Consider the following 24,438-nt stretch of genomic DNA (forward strand, 5'->3'; position numbering starts at 1 on the left):
TGTGTGTGTGTGTGTGTGTGTGTGTGTGTGTGTGTGTGTGTGTGTGTGTGTGTGTGTGTGTGTGTGTGTGTGTGTGTGTGTGTGTGTGTGTGTGTGTGCGTGTGTGTGTGTGTGTGTGTGTGTGAATTTGCCTTTGGGATATGAGGGGGCCAAAGCAGTGGAAATCAATACATCTGTACCACAGCCAACAAGCTGCTTGGCTTGGGTTTAGACCCCTGTGTGCTAGGACACAACTTTAACGAGGAACAGGTACACTCAAACAGACACAAACACACTAATGCTAGACAGACAGACTGAAACACACACAATAACACACACACTCACTCAAACAAATACATGGACTCCACACACACACAAATAAATGGACTCCACAAGGCTTTGCACATTTCCCCTTTAATCACATTGAAAAGAGACATCTTTTATACAAAATAGTTCATTTTTTCTCAGTATAACACAGAGTCCAACAAAGGAAGAGAGAGCGATGTTTCAACAGCAGCAACTTACAAAAAAACACAGGAACAATATGGAGGGGTAGACAAAAATAATAACATTAAAATGATTTTTAAAGCATAAAACCACAGACCATTGCCTTGAATTTCGTGTGTTATGCCGTGTTCATGTCATGTTGGAAACTCAGGACCTTAGAGTTAAAATTAACGTAAGTTATTTGCGTAGAACTTCCTGTTGGTTGATTCTGTATCATCTTTCTACAATGAATAAGCAAGTCGGAAATCTCAAGAGTTCCCAAGTTTCCGAACATGATGTGAAAGTGGCACAAGTTGGCGCCTGAAACCTGGATCCACTCAGCATACCAAAGGCTTCCAACTCTTGTGTGGGTTGGGTGATGGGCACTCTACTAAGAGAAGGGGCATGAAGAGGGCGCACTGAATGTGGATGGGAATGTGCAATAATTGATGATAATGATAATAATGATGAGCACCATTTCACCCAGAAAGCTTTAGAAAGTGTGCTGGGTGACGGATCCCCAGCTGACCCTGTTTTCGCTCTCTGTTATTGTGCAGCTAGCATCGATCTGAGCACAGAGAGGAGTGTTTTATTTTTTTTAGAAACACAGACTATGCAAACAGGGCCTTTCAGTGGAGCCAGGGCAGTCGCAGCAGGAAAGGGAAGACATCTGTGTTAATGGGCTGCAGGTGGAACAACTGCTGGTCTGAGTCGGCAGGAGCCACACAATCTGACACACAAACAAACACCAACTGCTGGTCGAGTCGACAGAGAAGTAAAATCGGCAGATGGTCTAAAAAAATGAAACAAAATTACCGTAAGTGCTCCCTGCGATGACTGTGATGCACACAAGCTGCATACTTACTATGGTACTCTCTCTCTCTCTCTCTCTCTCTCTCTCTCTCTCTCCCTTTCTCTCAAACATACACATCTAGGCATGCAAGCTCAACTAGAAACAATAATTAAAAATATATATATATTATCACATAGGTGCAGTGAAATTTGGTGTTTTACAGGGTCAGCCATAGTAAAGCAAATTAGGGTTAAGTGCCTTGCTCATTTTTCACCTTGATGGCTCATTTGAACCAGCGACCTCGCGGTAACTGGTGCAACCCTCTAAGCACTATGCTACCTGCCGTAATAGCTGCATACCAAATAAATACACTATGTTTTATAGGAGAGAGAGGGAGTTACAGTAAAACATGCAGGCCTGGTTTCTGTATGTAAGCTGGTTACCTGTGATATGATTCTTCCTCTCACTATTACCCCTATGTGTGGTTACTTAAAAAAATAAAATATATATATTTCAACAGTTATTTGTGCTCTTACATATGGTGAAATGGCGACATTGTTGCTGTGAATGTGATAGATTATACTGTATTATTACCACTCTCTGAGAATTGATTTCTAAAGGTGTACACTCAATAGGGACCCTACCACAAAAAAATGTGCACACTTTTAAAAGGCTCAGTATTTAGTTTTTCCTGTAGAGACAGGTGTGGATGGTATCTCAAAGTGGAAATTAGTGGATGTCATGGTAACAGCATAAGATGAATAAACTAAAAAATGTAAAAATTGTTTATCAATATTTTCTAAAATAAAAACCTGCCACCAACAGCATCATTTGTTCCAGTTTCACATGTTGTATTCAAAATAAAATATAATGAATGCTCCTTTGACATATTGTTTGACAGTCAACCTACTAGGAAATCCTAACAGACAAAACAGCCAAGGAATCACGATTTGTTTCCACCATGGAAACAGCAAAGTGATAAACAAGCAATGGAGAATATTAAAGCAATGTGGAGTAGCAGGCTATGACAAACAGGTTTATGCCCGGGTTAACTCCGTCGTTCCAGAGCCATCATTTCTGTGTTGTCTTCTGTCGCTCTCTTTTCTTCTGTGTCTCTCTAGGTCTCCCTGTCTGTCATTATCCCCTCATTCACTGCCTGTTATGTAGCTGTAAGTGCTGATTCATTTACATTTGTAGTGCTGCTGGGTGTGGGGGAAGTGGACTGAGTAGCAGGGTTGGGCTCAATTCGAAATGAAGGCAGTCAATTCAAGAAGTAAACTAAAATTACAATCAAATAATCTAAATAAGGGCATTTATTTTCAATGACTTCTCAAAAAACTGAAAAGCTATTTATTTCAAGAGTTTTAAATTCAAATCACTTCCTGAATTGACTGCCTTCACTTCGAATTGAGCCCAACGCAGCTGAGCAGAGGATTATCATCAGTGCCCACACAAAGGAAAATAGAACTCACCCCATTGTCGCCTCACCCCACCTCCTCGGATCCTCGACCTACTCACTTCCTCCCACAGTGCAGGTCCACAGTGTTACGGTTTGATAATCTACCTGATATCCTCTAGCTGTTTACATACTAATTTTCTGGTTCACACTTACAAGACTGCTGTGTCTGTCCACAGGATGCTCCACAGAAGTCCTCTGTCCTGTTGGGAATCGGCCCACTAGTGAACAAATACAAAGCCATCTAGTACCAAGCAGAGGCCCCCCCTTCTCACCAGAACACCACCACCTTCTAAGGTAACTTGATAACTACACAGAGGGAGAAATGGAGGTTTGACTCTTAAGTCTCAAAGTAGTGATTTGTCAGTCTTGGCAGGGTAGTCTATTATTAACCAAGTCTTGTAAACTGATAATGTCTCTTTTGCTTCAGATAGTTTTCATTGAAGAGCAGATAACACATAACATAAACATTCACGCTGGTTCAAGAGAATTCTAATCTTCAGAGTTTTTTATTTATTTTTTTAAAATCTTCTTCTTGCTCAAAAATGACCTACAACAAATCCATCATCCCCGTCAAGGGTGAAATTAGAGTAATTTCCCCATCAAAAATGTCAAGGCCCAGCTCCAAAAAAACGCACCGAAAAGAAAACCAATAAATAAGGGTAGCAATGAGGGACTGGTCAAAGCACCAGCTTTGATTAGTGGATGTCTATCTAAGTTAAGTATCTACAAGGCTCTGGGCTGCATTGAATTCAATGCATTGTTCCGTTATAGATTTTAGCCAGTCATCAAGGATATCTTCAGGGACAGCCACCCCTGGGCCCCGACAAGACCCTCACCCTGTGGAACCACTGGATCAGACTACAACTAGTCTGCTTTAAGACAAGCGGTTATGTGGGCCGTTTGAAAAAGAACCATTCACAGCTTTAAAGAGCCCTGTCTTCAGGTAACTGATAGGACAAAATGGGCACATCAGGATAGTTGAGGCATTTACACGGATGAGCCAAGAGGGCAAAATATGGCCAGTGGGCAAGGGATGCATATCAGTCTGTCTCTCTGACCCTTTCTGGACTTTTTAACCTTTTTAACAGCTTTGTTAGTGTGACGTTCCCATACATATGCCCTGAAATGGAACTGTACTGTATGTGAAAATATCTTGCCGTTTCAACACAGCACATTATTTGACTATGTCTCACTGAGAGAGGGAGCAGTGATGAACAAGTACACTGACCGTTACTGACGGCAGTCCGTATCAACACCTGTAATGGGACGTTCGTTAGTCCCTGCTGCTGTGTACCAGGAGCGGTTTCGTGCAGGCATCCCAACCAATTCATCAAATAGTGTCAGTGCAGTAAACAGCAGGCTTAGCTGGAATGGGAGACTAGAAGAGGAAGGCACAAAAGGGGGTGCTTCAGAAGAACCCATGCGGACAAAAAAAACTGTGCATCTATACAGTACACCTAGAACAGTGTGGAACTGGCCAGGACTATCACGTGTAACAGTAGTCTATATCTGGGATCCCTCCTTCTCTATAGCCACGGTTGGTGCCATACCCTGCATTGGACACTTGGTGGGCACCTTTGTAGAGGTCGGTGCCATTGGAAGGGAATATAGTGTGGATGATGTAATCCTCCCGGAGGGGCATGGGTTGCAGCGGCTGGTGGGTAACCATGGGTGTCATCTGGAACCCTGGGCCTCGGATCTCCAGGATGGTTGTGTCCTTCTTTGTGCCTGACTCAATGTAGTCATCGTAGTGCTTGCTCTTTCTGGAGCTGCCACGGCTGTATTGATCACGAGAAGACAGGCGTCCAGCCCGATGCCTGTACCAGCAAAAGACGGCAACTATGAGCGCCAGAGAGACGATGGCCGTAGCTCCTCCAATGATCCCAGCCAGAGGTAGAGTAGCCATGTGTTCAGGGTCCTGGTTGTCCTCCTGGCCCACATCTGGCTGACTGGGGTCTGACGTCTCAGCTTTAGCGCACACTGGAGCTTCATCTGAGTCAGTGTTTCCACCTGCCATGACTCCTTTACCCCCGGAGCTGGCCGCCAGGGGCACCATGCAGATGATGTAGCTGGAGTGGGGGTGCAGGGAAGTGAGCAGGTACTCTCTACGGTCTCCTCTCACCAGGGTCTCTGTGATGGAGCCCATGGTAGCGCTGGTTCCCAGCCGCAGCCAACTGAGTCTGAAGGAGGAGGTGGGCTGGGCCACGCTCCAGGTGACACGGATGCTGTCGGGGGCCAAGGGCTTGACATTCAGGGCCAGGCTCTTACCTACTCCACTGCTGCCCAGTGTGTAGTCTTGACCTGAGTCTGGTAGCCCCAGGCCGGGCCGCTTGGAGCGCAGGGTGAAGAGGGAACCCTGTGGAGGGGCGAGGGTGGTGGAGCTAGCAGCAACCCCTCCTACTTCTGCTCCACCCCCCCTGTCTCTGGTCTCACTTCCTGTGGCCCCGACCCCAGCCCCGACAGCCACTATGCCTGGGACTTCACACTCCTCCATCTGACTGGTCAGGTCCTTAAGGGCCATGTCTCGAACCTTGTCAGGCCCCTGGCAGGTGAGACCCCTCACCGTGATGGAGTTACCCCTAGCATGAAGCCAGTCATGTAACCAGCGCAGGTTACAGCCACAGTGCCAGGGATTCCCCCGCACCAGCAGTTGTCCCAGGTTGTCCAGGTCTTTGAACAGGCCCCGAGGCAGGGTGGTCAGGTTGTTGCCAGACAGGTCCAGTCTTTGGAGCCTCCTCATGCCATCCAGGGAGCCACGGGGAATGTGGATAAGAGCGTTGTCCTGCAGAGAGAGACGCTGCAGGTGGGTACTGGGCAGGTTGAGTGGCGGGGTCAGGAGGGAGTTACGCACCAATGAAAGCTCTGTCAGGTTGGAGAGGCGGGAGAAGGTGTCGTCTGCGATGCGCTGGTTGGCCAGCAGGTTCCCGTCCAGAACGAGGCGTCGCAGGGAGGAGAGGCCACGGAAGGCGTGGGTGGGGATGGTGGAGATGCGGTTGTCGTCCAGCCTCAGTTCCTCCAGAGAGGCCGGGAGCCCAGAGGGGATGCTGGACAGGTGGTTACGTGACAGGAAAAGCAGGCGCAGCCGTGGGTTGTCAACGAAGGCCTGGTCCTCGATGCTGACGGTGGAGACAGAGTTGTCGTCCAGGTGCAGCTTCTCCAGTAGAGGCATGCGGGCCAGGGTGGCGCGGGGAAGCGTACGGATGTTGTTGTCCTGCAGGTGCAGCTCCCGGAGGGAAGGGGGCAGGTGCATGGGGAAGTCATCCAGCTCGTTATCATACAAGTAGACCACTCGGATGGTGAGTTGACGCTCTAGGGAGGTGGGGAGCCCGGCGTTGTCTATGTGGTTGTTCTGAAGGTAGAGCACAGTGGCAGAGGGGGGCAGAGGGGGGATAGAGCTCAGGCCACGGTCGTTGCAGTAGATGAAGTCCTCGTCACATCGGCAGACAGAGGGGCACACTGGGTCTCCCTCCTCGTCGTACCCTGTGGCTGCAGCAATCTCCAGCACCTCGGCCAACAGAGTCAGGCAGATCATGAGCAGGAACAGCCAATCACGCAGCTCGACCACTCCCTCAGACGCCATGGTGCTGATGACGAACGTCCCTTCCTCTCGATCTCAACTTCCTGGATCCTTGAATCCTAAGGATAAGCTCAAACCAGGCCGGCTCCTTCAGCCCTAGATAGACTGAAAAGGATACAGGTTTTAGTTAACAATTCGCTCAAGTGACCAGATCACTAAGGTTTAATTGAAATTCCCAAATCACTGAAATGCCAGAATACAACAAGCTTGACAATGTACCCTTATTTCATTATGCCTAAACCATATCACACAAATTATACATGGTCACATGGAAATTGAACCGCTACAGCATACTAATCCCTCTAAGGGTCTATATCTCGACTTCAATCCCCTTGTCATGTTGAAGTGGCAGTAATCTGCTTCCAGCAGGAGTTTGAGGAAAGGAGAGGATTTTTCTTCAAATCAATTTCAGTAAAATAAACCGTGGCCAAACCTGTTTGAAAATATTTAAATATATCAAATATTTTTTTTGTCAAACAGTGTTCCTAGAGGGAAATTACTATTCCAAAATGGTCCGTCCACTGAAAGAATCCAAAAACTAGGGCCTAATATTTCTGGTCTGACCACATGTTTGGTGAAATCTCCTGGCCCTATAACAGTGTAATAGAGTATTTATTTGAATTCTCCCAAATACTAAGCAGATTAGGTATACAGTACATCCCACTCTTTCTGCATTCACTACGGAATATTGATAAACTAAGCTACGAGTGTGCATATGTGCATATGTGTGTATATGCATGAACATGTATGTATGTGTGCATATATGCTGTGAGTGTACTATATGTGTGTGTGTGGCAGAGTAGAGTGAGGGATTGAGTGTGTTTTTTAAAGTCTGTTTTTTTAGTCTGAGCAGCTGTGCAAAGAAGTCCGTCAAACAGAGGGGAGTATTTGGGTCAGTTCCTTCAAAGGCAAGATAGAAAGAGAGTGAGATCGATGTGGTGGAGAGAGTGGGAGGGATTAGAGGAACATATGGAGTTGTGATTGGGTGGATTAACAAAGAATGGCACATAGATAGATCTTAAACACTTTCTACAGTTACTTTAGTTTCTCCCTCCCATGGTTACTCATTTGGCTTACACTAGCAGGGCTGGCCTAATCCACAGACATTATGACATCAATTACAGTGCCTTCAGAAAGCTTTCATACCCCTTGATGTATTCAACAACAACAAATTGTGTTACAGCCTGAATTTGAAATTGATTCAATATTTTTTTTTTCTCAGCCATTTACACACACTACCCCATAATTAGAAAGTGAAAGCATGTTTTTAGACATTTTTGCAAATGTATTGAAAATGAAATACAGAAATATCTCATTTACATAACTATTCACACCCCTCAGTCAATACATGTTAGTATCACCTTTGGCAGCGATTACAGCTGTGAGTCTTAATGGGAAGTCTCTAAGAGCTTTGCACACCTGGATTGTACAATATTTGCACATTATTCTTTAAAAAATTCTTCAAGCTCCCTCAAGTTGGTTGTTGATCATTGCTAGACAGCCATTTTCAAGCCAAAACTGTAACTGGGCCACATTCACTGTCTTCTTGGTAAGCAACTCCAGTGTAGATTCGTCCTGTTTTAGGTTATTGTCCTGCTGAAAAGTGAATTTGTCTCCCAGTGTCTGGTGTAAAGCAGACTGAACCAGGTTTTCCTCTAGGATTTTGCCTGTGCTTATCTCTATTCTGTTTCTATTCTTGGCTGATTACAAGCATACTCATAACATGATGCAGCCACCACCATGATTGAAAATATGAAGCGTGGTACTCAGTGATGTGTTGTGTTGGATTTGCTCCAAACTTAACGCTTTGTATTCAGGACAAAAAGTTGATTTATTTGACCATTTTTTTGTACAGTTTTTCTTTAGTGCCTTATTGCAAACAGGATGCATGTTTTGGAATATGTTTTATTCTGTACAGGGTTCCTTCTTTTCACTCTGTCATTTAGGTTAGTATTGTGGAGTAACTACAACACTGTTGATCCATTCTCAGTTTCCTCTCACAGCCATTAAACTCTGTAACTGTTTTAAAGTCCACATTGGCTTCATGGTGAAATCCCTGAGCGGTTTCCTTCCTGACCGGCAACTGAGTTAGGAAGGACAACTGTATCGGTGTAGTGACTGAGTGTATTGATACACCATCCAAAGTGTAATTAATAACATCACCGTGTTCAAAGGGATATTCAATGTCTGCTTTTTTACCCATCTACCAATAGGTGCCCTTCTTTGCGAGGCATTGGAAAACTTCCCTGGTCTTTGTGGTTGAATCTGTGTTTGACTGCTCACTGCTCAACTGAGAGACTTTACAGATAATTGTACTTTATGTGTGGGGTGTCGAGATGTGGTAGTCATTTAAAAATCATGTTAAACACTATTATTGCACACAGAATGAGCCTATGCAACTTATTATGTGACTTGTTAAATACATTTTTACTCCTGAATTTATTTAGGTTTGCCATAACAATGGGGTTGAATACTTGTTGACTGAAGACATTTCAGCATTTTATTTTGAATTAATTTGTAAACATTTCTAAAAACATAATTCCACTGACATTATGGAGTATTGTGTGTAGGCCAGTGACACAACATCTCAATTGAATCCATTTTAAATTCAGGCTGTAACACAACAAAATGTGAAAAAAGTAAAGGGGTATGAATACATATAATACTCTGAAGGTATTATATGTCTATGGTGCAGATCCATTGAGGGTGTGAGAGTGTGTGTGTTTTTGTGTGTGTGGACGTAATTGTAGAGTACAGTGACAGAAGTATATAGACGAGAGTGTGTGCGTGAGCCAGACTGTACAGGACGCGTGTGTGTCCCCACAAATTGTTGCAGTCAAAGTTGCAGTCATCTGTATTCGGGAGATGTCAGACAATGCGGGGCTGTGTGGAGGGGATGAGGAGGGGGTTGGTGTGGAAATGGTCTGGCCAGACAGACAGTCGCCTAAGGCAGGGAGGGTACAGTACACAAAACAGCCCTACACTTTCCAATACTGGAGCAAGAAGTAGAGGATCAATTTACATAGAGAGAGAGAGAGAGAGAGAGAGAGAGAGAGAGAGAGAGAGAGAGAGAGAGAGAGAGAGAGAGAGAGAGAGAGAGAGAGAGAGAGAGAGAGAGAGAGAGAGAGAGAGGGAGAGTAGATCTAAAATGACAGCATTGACTGTTGCTACAGTATCTTCACCATGAAATCCTCTACAGAAACCGTAACTGGGAGCACTCATATCCACATATTTATTATAAAAGAGGAAAATCTGGGAATGATTACCAAAGCGGGTGCTGGTGTATCGGGGAAATCCACTCTATTGATGGCATGGTAGAGATAACACTGGCACGAAGCTTATCTTACATGCCTATGTCCATGAATGTCATTTAAAATGTAGTGATTGGTGCTTGGGAAGGAGTGATGCAAGCAAGAGATGGCCATGGTGCTGAAGGGGATAAATGAAGGGATCAAAGGATGAATAAATGAAACACAAAAATAGCGGATGAAGAGTCTGAGGATGGAAAAGAAATATATACAAGAAAAAAACGATGACCTATTTACTTTTATTGTGCTACAATACGGCCATGCTCAATCATTGTTGTTCTATCAACTCTCCAAAATGTTATTTCCGTATATTATTATTTGTATGTATCTCAGTGTACAGTGCATTTGGAAAAAATTCAGACCCTTTGACTTTTTTACATTTTGTTATGTTACAGCCTTATTCTAAAATGAATTTAAAAATAATAATCCTCATCAATCTACACACAATACCCCATAATTTAAACGAAAATATCACATGTACATACAGTACCAGTCAAAAGTTTGGACACACCTACTCATTCAAGGGTTTTTCTTTATTTTTAAAAGTATTTTCTACATTGTAGAATAATAGTGAAGACATCAAAACTATGAAATAACACATTTGGAATCATGTAGTAAACAAAAAAGTGTTAAACAAATCAAAATATATTTGATCTTTTATTTTTTACAAAGTTGCCACCCTTTGCCTTGATGACAGCTTTGCACACTCTTGGCATTCTCTCAACCAGCTTCACCTGGAAAGGACAGATTTCTACTGGTCTAATATACATTGCTCGTGTTTCTTAGCCCAAGCAAGTCTCCACTTCTTATTGGCGTGCTTTAGTAGTGGTTTCTTTGCAGCAATTCGATCATGAAGGCCTGAATCACGCAGTCTCTTCTGAACAGTTGATGTTGAGATGTGTCTGTTACTTGAACACTCTGAAGTGGCGATCCCCATGAGAGCCAGTTTCATCATAGTGCTTGACGGTTTTTGCGACTGCACACAAAGTTCTTGACTGACATTCATGTATAAAGGAAAAAATGGACTGTCATTTCTATTTGCTTATTTGAGCTGTTCTTGCCATAATATATATATATATATATATATATATATATATAATTTTTTATTTTAATTGAACCTTAATTGAACTAGGCAAGTCAGTTTAGAACAAATTCTTATTTACAATGATGGCCTAGGAACAGTGGGCTAACTGCTTTGTTCAGGGGCAGAACGACAGATTTTTACCTTGTCAGCTCGGGGATTCTGTAGAGATCTGTCGTTCTGCCCCTAAACAAGGCAGTTAACCCACTGTTCCTAGGCCATCATTGTAAATAAGAATTTGTTCTTAACTGACTTGCCAAGTTAAATAAAGCTTAAATTAAAATGTACAAATAAAGAATAATGTTATGGCAAGAACAGCTCAAATAAGCAAAGAGAAACAACAGTCCATGGACTTGGTCTTTAACCAAATAGGGCTATCTGTATACCACCCCTACCTTGTCACAACACAACTGATTGGCTCAAACACATTAAGAAGGAAAGAAATTCCACAAATTAACTTTTAACAAGGCACACCTGTTAATTGAAATGCATTCCAGGTGACTACATCATGAAGCTGGTTGAGAGAATGCCAAGATTGTGCAATGCTGTCATCAAGGCAAAGGGTGGCTACTTTGAAGAATCTCAAAAATAAAATCTATTTTGATTTGTTTCACACGGTTTTGGTTACTACATGATTCCATGTGTCATTTCATAGTTTTGATGCCTTTACTATTATTCTACAATGTAAAACTTTTTTTTTTAAATAAAGAAAAACCCTTGAAGGAGTAGGTGTGTCCAAACGTTTGACTGGTACTGTAAGTATTCAGACCCTTTACTCAGTAATTTGTTGAATCACCTTTGGCAGCGATGACAGCCTAGAGTCTTCTTGGGTATGACACTACAAGCTTGGTACACCTGTATTTGGGGAGTTTCTCCCATTCTACTCTGCAAATCCCCTCTGTCAGGTTGGATGGGGAGCGTCGTTGCTCTCTTCTCTGTTCGATGGGTTCAAGTCCGGGCTCTGGCTGGGTCACTCAAGGACATTCAGAGACTTGTCCCAAAGCCACTCCTGCCTTGTCTTGGCTGTGTGCTTAGCGTCGTTATCCTGTTGGAAGGTGAAGATTCTCTCCAGTCAGAGGTCCTGAGCACTCTGGAGCAGGTTTTCATCAAGGATCTCTCTGTACTTTGCTCCATTAATCTTTTCCTCGATCTTGACTAGTCTCCCAGTCCTGCCTCTGAAAAACATCCACACAGCATGATGCTGCCACCACCATGCTTCACTGTAGGGATGGTGCCAGGTTTCCTCCAGACGTGACGCTTGGCATTCAGGCCAAAGAGTTCAATCTTGGCTTCATCAAAACAGAGAATCTTGTTTCTCATGATCTGAGAGTCTTTAAGGTGCCTTTTGGCAAACTCCAAGAGGGCTGTCATGTGCCTTTTACTGAGGAGTGGCTTCCATCTGGCCACTCTACCATAAAGGCCTGATTGGTGGAGTGCTGCAGAGATGGTTGTCCTTATGGAAAGTTCTCCCATCTCCACAGAGGAACTCTGGAGCTCTGTCAGAGTGACTATCGGGTTCTTGGTCACCTCCCTGACCAAGGTCCTCCCCCGATTGCTCAGTCCAATTCTAGGAAAAGTCTTGTTGGTTCCAAACTTCTTCCATTTAAGAATGATGGAGGCCACTGTGTTCTTGGGGACCTTCAATGCTGCAGAAATGTTTTGGTACCCTTCCCCAGTTCTGTGCCTCAACACAATCCTGTCTCGGAGCTCAACGTACAATTCCTTTGACCTCATGACTTCGTTTTTGCACCGACATGCACTGTCAACTGTGGGACCTTATATAGACAGGTGTGTGCCTTTCCAAATCATGTCCAAACAATTTCAATTACCACAGGTGGACTCCAATCAAGTTGTAGAAACATCAAGAATGATCGATGGAAACAGGATGCACCTGAGCTCAATTTTGAGTCCCATAGCAAAGGGTCTGAATACTTAGATAAATAAGGTATTTCTGTTTAAAAAATGTTATAATGTGCAAACATTTCTAAAAACTTGTTTTCGCTTTGTCATTATCGGGTATTATCTAGATTGATGACGAAAAAAAAAGAATCTATCCGTTTTAGAAAAAGGCTGGAAAATGTAGAAAAGGTCAAGGTGTCTGATACTTTCCGAATGCACTGTTGGACCATTCTGCAAGGCTTTTAATAGTTTAAATACTGTGTCTTTGGCAGTACTGTATATAGTCGTTTCTGTGAGAGAAAAACTATTAGAAGCAGTCCATTGTGCTTGAGTCAGCAGAGTGCAATCAGTGAGCTTCATTGCTTGTCTGGAACAGACCCTAGGCCTCTTCAAAGTCATTAGCTCTGAACTGATGTTACCGCTACTAAATCTGAATCAGCTGCCTTCAAAATGTCCAATAGGGTACAAACCAACCTAATGCTGCAAAACACATGATTGTATTAAAAACAATTAAACTAATTATTAATGGCTTAAAAGATAATAATCATCAATTTATCAATAATGACATTAACATATTACCTAATCCACTCAATCTATAAATTCAGAGCAGATGCTTTAATCAAAGTAACGTACAAACAGTACTGTTACCATATTGTACATTTAATCTGAAAACTCCATTAGGGCCATATCCTAAAATGAGATGCACGCATCATAATGTAAACTTTAACTCAAATCTCCGAGGGACATCTATACATGATTTCTGTGAATGTTTCAGTAACAGCCGTGAATGTTAAATTAGAAGGTCACCCATGAGCCATTGAGGTTAAGTGCCTTGATATGAGCACTACATCACTATGACATGTTCCTCCTGGGATTTGAGACAGCATCCGTCTTGTCGCTAGTCCATTTTCCTACCCACTCTGCTGCTGCTGCTACTACTGTTGCTACTGCTGCTGTTACTACTGTTGCTGCTGCTACTGTTACTAATGTTGCTGCTGCTGTTACTACTGTTGCTGCTGCTGCTGTCACTAATGTTGCTGCTGCTGCTGTCACTAATGTTGCTGCTGTTATTACTGTTGCTGCTGCTGCTGCTGTTATTACTGTTGCGGATGCTGCTGTAACTACTGTTGCTGCTGCTGCTGCACTACTGTTGCTGCTGCTGCTGTAACTACTGTTGCTGCTGCTGTCACTACTGTTGCTGCTGCTGCTGCACTACTGTTGCTGCTGCTGCTGCTGCTGTTATTTCTGTTGATGCTGCTGCTGCTGTTATTACTGTTGCGGATGCTGCTGTAACTACTGTTGCTGCTGCTGCTGCACTACTGTTGCTGCTGCTGCTGCACTACTGTTGCTGCTGCTGTCACTACTGTTGCTGCTGCTGCTGTCACTAATGTTGCTGCTGTTATTACTGTTGCTGCTGCTGCTGCTGCTGTTATTACTGTTGCTGCTGCTGATACTACTGTCGCTGTTGCTGCTGTTATTACTGTTGCTGCTGCTGTTACTACTGTCGATGCTGCTGCTGTCACTAATGTTGCTGCTGCTGCTGTCACTAATGTTGCTGCTGCTGCTGTCACTAATGTTGCTGCTGTTATTACTGTTGCTGCTGCTGATACTACTGTCGCTGTTGCTTCTGTTATTACTGTTGCTGTTACTACTGTTGCTGCTGCTGTTACTACTGTCACTGCTGCTGCTGTTACTACTGTTGCTGTTACTACTGTTGCTGTTACTACTGTTGCTGTTACTACTGTCACTGCTGTTGCTGTTACTACTGTTGCTGTTACTACTGTCACTGCTGCTGCTGCTACTACTGTTGCTGTTACTACTGTCACTGCTTCTGCTGTTACTACTGTTGCTGTTACTACTGTCACTGCTGCTGCTGTTACTACTGTTGCTGTTACTACTGTTGCTGCTGCTGTTACTACTGTCACTGCTGCTGCTGTTACTACTGTTGCTGTTACTACTGTAACTACTGTCACTGCTGCTGCTGTACTACTGTTGCTGCTGCTGCTACTATTCCTGTTGTTGCTGCTGTTACTACTGTTGCGGATGCTGCTGTAACTACTGTTGCTGCTGTAACTACTGTTGCTGCTGTAACTAATGTTGCTGCTGCTGTCACTACTGTCGCTGCTGCTGCTGCTGCTGTAACTACTGTTGCAGCTGCTGTAACTACTGTTGCTGCTGCTGTCACTACTGTTGCTGCTGTAACTAATGTTGCTGCTGCTGTCACTACTGTTGCTGCTGCTGTCACTACTGTTGCTGCTGTTGCTGCTGCTGCTGTCACTACTGTCGCTGCTGCTGCTGCTGCTGTAACTACTGTTGCTGCTGTCACTACTGTTGCTGTTGCTGCTGTCACTGCTGTTACTGCTGTTGCTGCTGCTGCTGTCACTACTGTTGCTGCTGCTGTCACTACTGTCGCTGCTGCTGTCACTAATATTGCTGCTGCTGCTGTCACTAATATTGCTGCTGCTGCTGTCACTAATATTGCTGCTGCTGCTGTTACTACTGTTGCTGCTGCTGCTGCTGCTGTCACTAATGTTGCTGCTGCAACTACTGTTGCTGCTGCTGCTGCTGTCACTACTGTCACTGCTGCTGTCACTACTGTCGCTGCTGCTGCTGTAACTAATGTTGCTGCTGCTGCTGTTGCTGCTGCTGTAACTAATGTTGCTGCTGCTGCTGCTGTTACTACTGTTGCTGCTGTTGCTGCTGTCACTACTGTTGCTGCTGCTGCTGCTGTTACTACTGTTGCTGCTGTTGCTGCTGTCACTAATGTTGCTGCTGCTGCTGTTGCTGCTGCTGTTACTACTGTTGCTGCTGCTGCTGTCACTACTGTTGCTGCTGCTGCTGTCACTACTGTTGCTGCTGCTGTCACTAATGTTGCTGCTGCTGTTACTACTGTTGTTGCTGCTGCTGTTACTACTGTTGCTGCTGCTGCTGTTACTACTGTCGCTGCTGCTGCTGTTACTACTGTTGCTGCTGTCACAACTGTTGCTGCTGCTGCTGTTACTACTGTCGCTGCTGCTGCTGTTACTACTGTTGCTGCTGCTGCTGTTACTACTGTCGCTGCTGCTGCTGTAACTAATGTTGCTGCTGCTGTTATTACTGTTGCTGCTGCTGCTGTTACTACTGTCGCTGCTGCTGCTGTCACTACTGTCGCTTCTGCTGCTGTCACTACTGTCGCTGCTGCTGTTACTACTGTCGCTGCTGCTGCTGTCACTACTGTCGCTGCTGCTGCTGTCACTACTGTCGCTGCTGCTGTTACTACTGTCGCTGCTGCTGCTGTCACTACTGTTGCTGCTGCTGTTACTACTGTCGCTGCTGCTGCTGTTACTACTGTCGCTGCTGCTGCTGTCACTACTGTTGCTGCTGCTGTTACTACTGTTGCTGCTGCTGTTACTACTGTTGCTGCTGCTGCTGTCACTACTGTTGCTGCTGCTGCTGTTATTACTGTTGCTGCTGCTGTCACTACTGTTGCTGCTGCTGCTGTTATTACTGTCGCTGCTGCTGCTGTCACTACTGTCGCTGCTGCTGTTACTACTGTCGCTGCTGCTGCTGTTACTACTGTCGCTGCTGCTGTCACTACTGTCGCTGCTGCTGCTGTCACTACTGTCGCTGCTGCTGCTGTCACTACTGTCGCTGCTGCTGTCACTACTGTCGCTGCTGCTGTCACTACTGTCGCTGCTGCTGCTGTCACTACTGTTGCTGCTGTTATTACTGTTTCTGTCGCTGCTGCTGTCACTACTGTCGCTGCTGCTGCTGTCACTACTGTTGCTGCTGCTGTCACTACTGTTGCTGCTGTCACTACTGTTGCTGTTGCTGCTGTCACTGCTGTTACTGCTGTTGCTGCTGCTGCTGTCACTACTGTTGCTGCTGCTGTCACTAATGTTGCTGCTGCTGCCACTACTGTCGCTGCTGCTGTCACTAATATTGCTGCTGCTGCTGTCACTAATATTGCTGCTGCTGCTGTCACTAATATTGCTGCTGCTGCTGTCACTAATATTGCTGCTGCTGCTGTTACTACTGTTGCTGCTGCTGCTGCTGCTGTCACTAATGTTGCTGCTGCAACTACTGTTGCTGCTGCTGCTGCTGTCACTACTGTCGCTGCTGCTGTCACTACTGTCGCTGCTGCTGCTGTAACTAATGTTGCTGCTGCTGCTGTTGCTGCTGCTGTCACTACTGTCGCTGCTGCTGCTGCTGTAACTAATGTTGCTGCTGCTGCTGCTGTTACTACTGTTGCTGCTGTTGCTGCTGTCACTACTGTTGCTGCTGCTGCTGCTGTTACTACTGTTGCTGCTGTTGCTGCTGTCACTAATGTTGCTGCTGCTGCTGCTGTTGCTGCTGCTGTTACTACTGTTGCTGCTGCTGCTGTCACTACTGTTGCTGCTGCTGCTGCTGTTACTACTGTTGCTGCTGTTGCTGCTGTCACTAATGTTGCTGCTGCTGTAACTACTGTTGCTGCTGCTGCTGTCACTACTGTTGCTGCTGCTGTCACTAATGTTGCTGCTGCTGTTACTACTGTTGCTGCTGCTGCTGTTACTACTGTCGCTGCTGCTGCTGTTACTACTGTTGCTGCTGTCACAACTGTTGCTGCTGCTGCTGTTACTACTGTTGCTGCTGCTGCTGTTACTACTGTTGCTGCTGCTGCTGTTACTACTGTCGCTGCTGCTGCTGTAACTAATGTTGCTGCTGCTGTTATTACTGTTGCTGCTGCTGCTGTTACTACTGTCGCTGCTGCTGCTGTCACTACTGTCGCTGCTGCTGCTGTCACTACTGTCGCTGCTGCTGTTACTACTGTCGCTGCTGCTGCTGTCACTACTGTCGCTGCTGCTGCTGTCACTACTGTCGCTGCTGCTGTTACTACTGTCGCTGCTGCTGCTGTCACTACTGTTGCTGCTGCTGTCACTACTGTCGCTGCTGCTGCTGTCACTACTGTCGCTGCTGCTGTTACTACTGTCGCTGCTGCTGCTGTCACTACTGTTGCTGCTGCTGTTACTACTGTCGCTGCTGCTGCTGTCACTACTGTTGCTGCTGCTGTTACTACTGTTGCTGCTGCTGTTACTACTGTTGCTGCTGCTGCTGTCACTACTGTCGCTGCTGCTGTCACTACTGTCGCTGCTGCTGCTGTCACTACTGTTGCTGCTGCTGTTACTACTGTCGCTGCTGCTGCTGTTACTACTGTCGCTGCTGCTGTCACTACTGTCGCTGCTGCTGCTGTCACTACTGTCGCTGCTGCTGCTGTCACTACTGTCGCTGCTGCTGTCACTACTGTCGCTGCTGCTGTCACTACTGTCGCTGCTGCTGCTGTCACTACTGTTGCTGCTGTTATTACTGTTTCTGTCGCTGCTGCTGTCACTACTGTCGCTGCTGCTGCTGTCACTACTGTTGCTGCTGCTGCTGTTATTACTGTTGCTGCTGCTGCTGTCACTACTGTTGCTGCTGCTGTCACTACTGTCGCTGCTGCTGTCACTACTGTCGCTGCTGCTGCTGTCACTACTGTTGCTGCTGTTATTACTGTTTCTGTCGCTGCTGCTGTCACTACTGTCGCTGCTGCTGCTGTCACTACTGTTGCTGCTGCTGCTGTTATTACTGTTGCTGCTGCTGCTGTCACTACTGTTGCTGCTGCTGTCACTAATGTTGCTGCTGCTGTTACTACTGTTGCTGCTGCTGCTGTTACTACTGTTGCTGCTGCTGCTGTTACTACTGTTGTTGCTGCTGTTGTTATTACTGTTGCTGCTGCTGCTGTTACTACTGTTGCTGCTGCTGCTGTTACTACTGTTGCTGCTGCAGCTGTTACTACTGTTGCTGCTGCTTCTGTCACTAATGTTGCTGCTGCTGCTGTAACTACTGTTGCTGCTGCTGCTGTCACTACTGTTGCTGCTGCTGTTACTACTGTTGCTGCTGCTGCTGTTACTACTGTTGCTGCTGTTACTACTGTCGCTGCTGCTGCTGTTACTACTGTTGCTGCTGTCACAACTGTTGCTGCTGCTGCTGTTACTACTGTTGCTGCTGCTGTTACTACTGTTGCTGCTGCTGCTGTCACTACTGTTGCTGCTGCTGCTGTAACTAATGTTGCTGCTGCTTCTGTTATTACTGTTGCTGCTGCTGATACTACTGTCGCTGCTGCTGCTGTTACTACTGTCGCTGCTGCTGTTACTACTGTCGCTGCTGCTGCTGCTGCTGTCACTACTGTCGCTGCTGCTGCTGCTGCTGTTACTACTGTCGCTGCTGCTGCTGTCACTACTGTTGCCGCTGCTGCTGCTTTTGTTACTACTGTCGCTGCTGCTGCTGCTGTTACTACTGTCGCTGCTGTCACTACTGTTGCTGCTGTTATTACGGTTTCTGTTGCTGCTGTTACTACTGTTGCTGCTGCTGCTGCTGCTGTTACTACTGTTGCTGCTGCTGTTACTACTGTTGTTGCTGTTGCTGCTGTTACTACTCTTGCTGCTGCTGCTGTTATTACTGTTACTACTGTTGCTGCTGTTATTACTGTTTCTGTTGCTGCTGTCACTACTCTTGCTGCTGCTGTCACTACTCTTGCTGCTGCTGCTGTCACTACTCTTGCTGCTGCTGCTGTTTCTACTGTTGCTGCTGCTGCTGTTAGTACTGTTGCTGCTGCTGCTGTCACTACTGTCGCTGCTGCTGCTGCTGCTGTTACTACTGTTGCTGCTGCTGCTGTCACTACTCTTGCTGCTGCTGCTGTTACTACTGCTGCTGCTGCCATATGAATTAATTTGGCTCCGTGTCTCTTCCACAGGAATCCCAGATTAAAAGTAAATCCTCTAAGCATTAACAGAGGAGTTGTGGCCCCCTGCAGCAAAATGCTGTTGCATAGAATGGAGTGCCACTCTGCCACATAAGAGGAGACGATTACCAGATACATCAAATTATATAAAATAGGAATATATGAACGTGAAAATGGGGCGGTCTGATTATTTCAGTGAATTCCTGACTGTAATATCTCCAGGTTGGCTGTCAGATTAGATCTGACATGAAAGAGGTGCTACATCATCATGTAAGAGGTGCTACATCATCATGGAAGAGGTGCTACATCATCATGGAAGAGGTGCTACATCATCATGAAAGAGGTGCTACATCATCATGAAAGGAGTGCTACATCATCATGGAAGAGGTGCTACATCATCATGGAAGAGGTGCTACATCATCATGGAAGAGGTGCTACATCATCATGGAAGGGGTGCTACATCATCATGGAAGAGGTGCTACATCATCATGGAAGAGGTGCTACATCATCATGGAAGAGGTGCTACATCATTATGGAAGAGGTGCTACATCATCATGTAAGAGGTGCTACATCATCATGAAAGGGGTGCTACATCATCATGGAAGAGGTGCTACATCATCATGGAAGAGGTGCTACATCATCATGAAAGGGGTGCTACATCATCATGGAAGAGGTGCTACATCATTATGGAAGAGGTGCTACATCATTATGGAAGAGGTGCTACATCATCATGGAAGAGGTGCTACATCATTATGGAAGAGGTGCAACATCATCATGGAAGCTTTGCCATGTTGGCATTTCACTCTCCCTGTTATTGCATTTCCCAGTCAGTCTATCGGTACTGTAGAGGATTCACACAGCCTGCTATAGAATCGACTAGCTTGCAAGGCAATACTGCATCCACATGATTTTTTGAAAACTCAATATACATGCATTAACCTTTTTTATATAGTTATGTTACTTGGCAAATACAGGAAATACTCTAGACTTAAAACACTTTAAATTCCCTTTCTTTCTTGCTCCATTTCTATGACAAATATTTCCATCTCAATCACTTCTATTTACCCTATAACTAGCCATGTTGATATTACATCAAAATGGTTCAGGAAATACGGGAGTACATTTTTTATAAGTTGAGTTGGCCCCTACAACACATCCAGTTGAACTAAAGTATAAATGAAAAGCAGAGAATACCCATTAATAAATAAAAATCCACAATTTAGAATTGAGGACAAGGTTTGTTTAGCTAGCACTGGGTAATTGTTGGATGTGGCAGCATACAGTGCCTTGCGAAAGTATTCGGCCCCCTTGAACTTTGCGACCTTTTGCCACATTTCAGGCTTCAAACATAAAGATATAAAACTGTATTTTTTTGTGAAGAATCAACAACAAGTGGGACACAATCATGAAGTGGAATGACATTTATTGGATATTTCAAACTTTTTTAACAAATCAAAAACTTAAAAATTGGGCGTGCAAAATTATTCAGCCCCCTTAAGTTAATACTTTGTAGCGCCACCTTTGCTGCGATTACAGCTGTAAGTCGCTTGGGGTATGTCTCTATCAGTTTTGCACATCAAGAGACTGAAATGTTTTCCCATTCCTCCTTGCAAAACAGCTCGAGCTCAGTGAGGTTGGATGGAGAGCATTTGTGAACAGCAGTTTTAAAATCTTTCGAAAGATTCTCGATTGGATTCAGGTCTGGACTTTGACTTGGCCATTCTAACATCTAATATTCTAATAATATGTTTATTTTTGAACCATTCCATTGTAGATTTTGCTTTATGTTTTGGATCATTGTCTTGTTGGAAGACAAATCTCCATCCCAGTCTCAGGTCTTTTGCAGACTCCATCAGGTTTTCTTCCAGAATGGTCCTGTATTTGGCTCCATCCATCTTCCCATCAATTTTAACCATCTTCCCTGTCCCTGCTGAAGAAAAGCAGGCCCAAACCATGATGCTGCCACCACCATGTTTGACAGTGGGGATGATGTGTTCAGGGTGATGAGCTGTGTTGCTTTTACGCCAAACATAACATTTTGCATTGTTGCCAAAAAGTTCAATTTTGGTTTCATCTGACCAGAGCACCTTCTTCCACATGTTTGGTGTGTCTCCCAGGTGACTTGTGGCAAACTTTAAACAATACTTTTTATGGATATCTTTAAGAAATGGCTTTCTTCTTGCCACTCTTCCATAAAGGCCAGATTTGTGCAATATACGACTGATTGTTGTCCTATGGACAGAGTCTCCCACCTCAGCTGTAGATCTCTGCAGTTCATCCAGAGTGATCATGGGCCTCTTGGCTGCATCTCTGATCAGTCTTCTCCTTGTATGAGCTGAAAGTTTAGAGGGACGGCCAGGTCTTGGTAGATTTGCAGTGGTCTGATACTCCTTCCATTTCAATATTATCGCTTGCACAGTGCTCCTTGGGATGTTTAAAGCTTGGGAAATATTTTTGTATCCATATCCGGCTTTAAACTTCTTCACAACAGTATCTCGGACTTGCCTGGTGTGTTCCTTGTTCTTCATGATGCTCTCTGCGCTTTTAACGGACCTCTGAGACTATCACAGTGCAGGTGCATTTATACGGAGACTTGATTACACACAGGTGTATTTATCATCATTAGTCATTTAGGTCAACATTGGATCATTCAGAGATCCTCACTGAACTTCTGGAGAGAGTTTGCTGCACTGAAAGTAAAGTCGCAAAGTTCAAGGGGGCCGAATACCTTCGCAAGGCACTGTATATATTTTAAATGTATATATTTTAAATGGATTAGTGTACTTGGAATAGTTTTTTGCTACTGTCACTCTGTTCTTGCTTCTCAGTTAGAGGTGGTGGTTGGGAGTGAAGTTGAAATGGACATGCAGACGTGAGGCGAGGCAGAGCCAGAGCCAGCCTGTATCATCTGTTGAGACCATAAGCCACCCACTCCTCCTGCTCACGCTCCCTCCCTCCTCTCTCTGTTGGAATTATGTGCACATCGTCACATACCCTGGCTGGTATCACAGTTTAGAGATACAATAGGCTTTTCTTTTTGTTGTTGTTATTGTTTGTTGTATTTTACATGTGTGTGACTGTCCTTGTCTATCAGTGGTTTGTTGCTTGTCATGTTTTGTGTTTTTTGTGGACCTTAGGAAGAGTAGCTGCTGCTTCTGCAAAAGCTAATGCGGATCCTAATAAGCAAACAAATTAATACAAATAGCACAGGAAATGACCTCTCCACCTGCATGCACGTTTATATTTGCCTTTGTTTATGTAAGTGTGGGGAGGACTGAATTTGTATTCAGGCCAATATTCTAGTGTGCAATATAATGAGTTAGCTTTGTGTATCACTTCAAATTGAAGACGCCCTCTCTCTTTTTTCTCTTCCTGCCTCTCGGCCTCCCTTCCTTGTCACACTCTCCTCTCCTGCACTTGTCCTGCATGAACAATGAGGCAGCTGATTGAGTCACAATTTCTCCCCTCTCTCTCTCTCTCTCTCTCTCTCTCTCTCTCTCTCTCTCTCTCTCTCTCTCTCTCTCTCCCCCCTCTCTCTCTCTCTCTCTCTCTCTCTCTCTCTCTCTCTCTCTCTCTCTCTCTCACTCCCTCTCCCACACACACACATACACAAGCCCTTCCACTCCCTCTGTTGCTTCTCTGTTTCACAACCTCTCTCTCTTCCCCCTCCATCCTCTTCCCTTTCCCTTAAGCTTGCTATTCACTCTGCTTTCTCTCCCTACACTTACATGCATTTATTTATTTAAAAACATTTCATAATCTTTCCTTCTCTCTTAGTCTTCTTAGTAAGTCTCTCCTTCCCCTCTTCCTTTGATTCGTCCATGTCATCTGTCTCTCTTCCTCTCTCTGAATATTTCTCTGCATCTTTTGGTCTGTGAGCAGTGCACTACTCGCTCCTCTCTTCCTCGCTCTCTTTTTCTCTCTCACTTTTTCTCATTCTCTCTCTCTCTGGTCTACAGCAGTGATTCTTTAATCCCTTCTTACACTATCTATTTCTCCTTCAGCTGATGAAAACCTAAAAGAGTAAGAACATGGAAACCCTCCCTATGACAAACCCTCCCAGTAAACAAACGCTGGATAATAACCTTCAGAATCTCGTACAGTCCTGTATACTAATTGTTATCGCACCAATGAGGAAATCACAACACAATTCATCCTTCTGTTAGCCGACTACAGGAAGATTTTCTATATAAATGTGTTTAAATGTGAATAAAAACAAACCTTGTGTTGTAAAAGATACAGATCTGAAGTTGTGAGTCTGTCTCCTCTGGAGCTGTGAGTCTGTCTCCTCTGGAGCTGTGAGTCTGTCTCCTCTGGAGTTGTGAGTCTGTCTCCTCTGGAGTTGTGAGTCTGTCTCCTCTGGAGTTGTGAGTCTGTCTGTGAGTCTGTCTCCTCTGGAGCTGTGAGTCTGGAGCTGTGAGTCTGTCTCCTCTGGAGCTGTGAGTTGTGAGTCTGTCTCCTCTGGAGTCTGTCTCCTCTGAGTCTGTCTGTCTCCTCTGGAGTTGTGAGTCTGTCTCCTCTGTGAGTTGTGAGTCTGTCTCCTCTGGAGTTGTGAGTTGTGAGTCTGTCTCCTCTGGAGTTGTGAGTCTGTCTCTCTGGAGTTGTGAGTCTGTCTCCTGGAGCTGTGAGTCTGTCTCCTCTGTGAGTCTGTCTCCTCTGGAGCTGTGAGTCTGTCTCCTCTGGAGTTGTGAGTCTGTCTCCTCTGGAGTTGTGAGTCTGTCTCCTCTGGAGTTGTGAGTCTGTCTCCTCTGTGAGTCTGTCTCCTCTGGAGTTGTGAGTCTGTCTCCTCTGGAGTTGTGAGTCTGTCTCCTCTGGAGCTGGAGTCTGTCTCCTCTTGTGAGTCTGTCTCCTCTGGAGTTGTGAGTCTCTGGAGTTGTGAGTCTGTCTCCTCTGGAGTTGTGAGTCTGTCTCCTCTGTGAGTCTGTCTCCTCTGGAGTTGTGAGTCTGTCTCCTCTGGAGTCTGTCTCCTCTGAGTCTGTCTCCTCTGGAGTTGTGAGTCTGTCTCCTCTGGAGTCTCCTCTGGAGTTGTGAGTCTGTCTCCTCTGGAGTTGTGAGTCTGTCTCCTCTGGAGCTGTGAGTCTGTCTCCTCTGGAGTTGTGAGTCTGTCTCCTCTGGAGTTG

The 24,438-nt window shown here is 45.1% G+C and overlaps 2 protein-coding genes across 2 annotated transcripts in view; both read right to left on the reverse strand.

Annotated features, from left to right (window-relative positions):
* Nucleotides 1–377: 377 nt before the first annotated feature.
* Nucleotides 378–23,692, reverse strand: LOC118385090 (leucine-rich repeat transmembrane protein FLRT1-like). Its single transcript, XM_052521039.1, has 2 exons — nucleotides 23,540–23,692; nucleotides 378–6,399 (listed from the first exon to the last, which is right to left on the reverse strand). Exon 2 carries the CDS (start codon nucleotides 6,295–6,297, stop codon nucleotides 4,204–4,206), a length of 2,094 nt encoding a protein of 697 aa, XP_052376999.1. The 5' UTR covers nucleotides 6,298–6,399; nucleotides 23,540–23,692; the 3' UTR covers nucleotides 378–4,203.
* Nucleotides 6,516–24,438, reverse strand: part of LOC127930836 (dentin sialophosphoprotein-like) — a 68,176-nt gene continuing 50,253 nt past the window's right edge. The window contains exons 4-6 of the mRNA XM_052521768.1: nucleotides 14,790–19,290; nucleotides 13,947–14,517; nucleotides 6,516–6,529 (exon numbers count right to left, since the gene is read on the reverse strand). Of these exons, the coding sequence (XP_052377728.1) occupies nucleotides 6,516–6,529; nucleotides 13,947–14,517; nucleotides 14,790–19,290 (5,086 nt within the window). The remainder of the gene's footprint in view (nucleotides 6,530–13,946; nucleotides 14,518–14,789; nucleotides 19,291–24,438) is intronic.

Source organism: Oncorhynchus keta, chromosome 6 (assembly GCF_023373465.1).
Source record: "Oncorhynchus keta strain PuntledgeMale-10-30-2019 chromosome 6, Oket_V2, whole genome shotgun sequence".
Classification (NCBI taxonomy): Eukaryota; Metazoa; Chordata; class Actinopteri; order Salmoniformes; family Salmonidae; genus Oncorhynchus; species Oncorhynchus keta.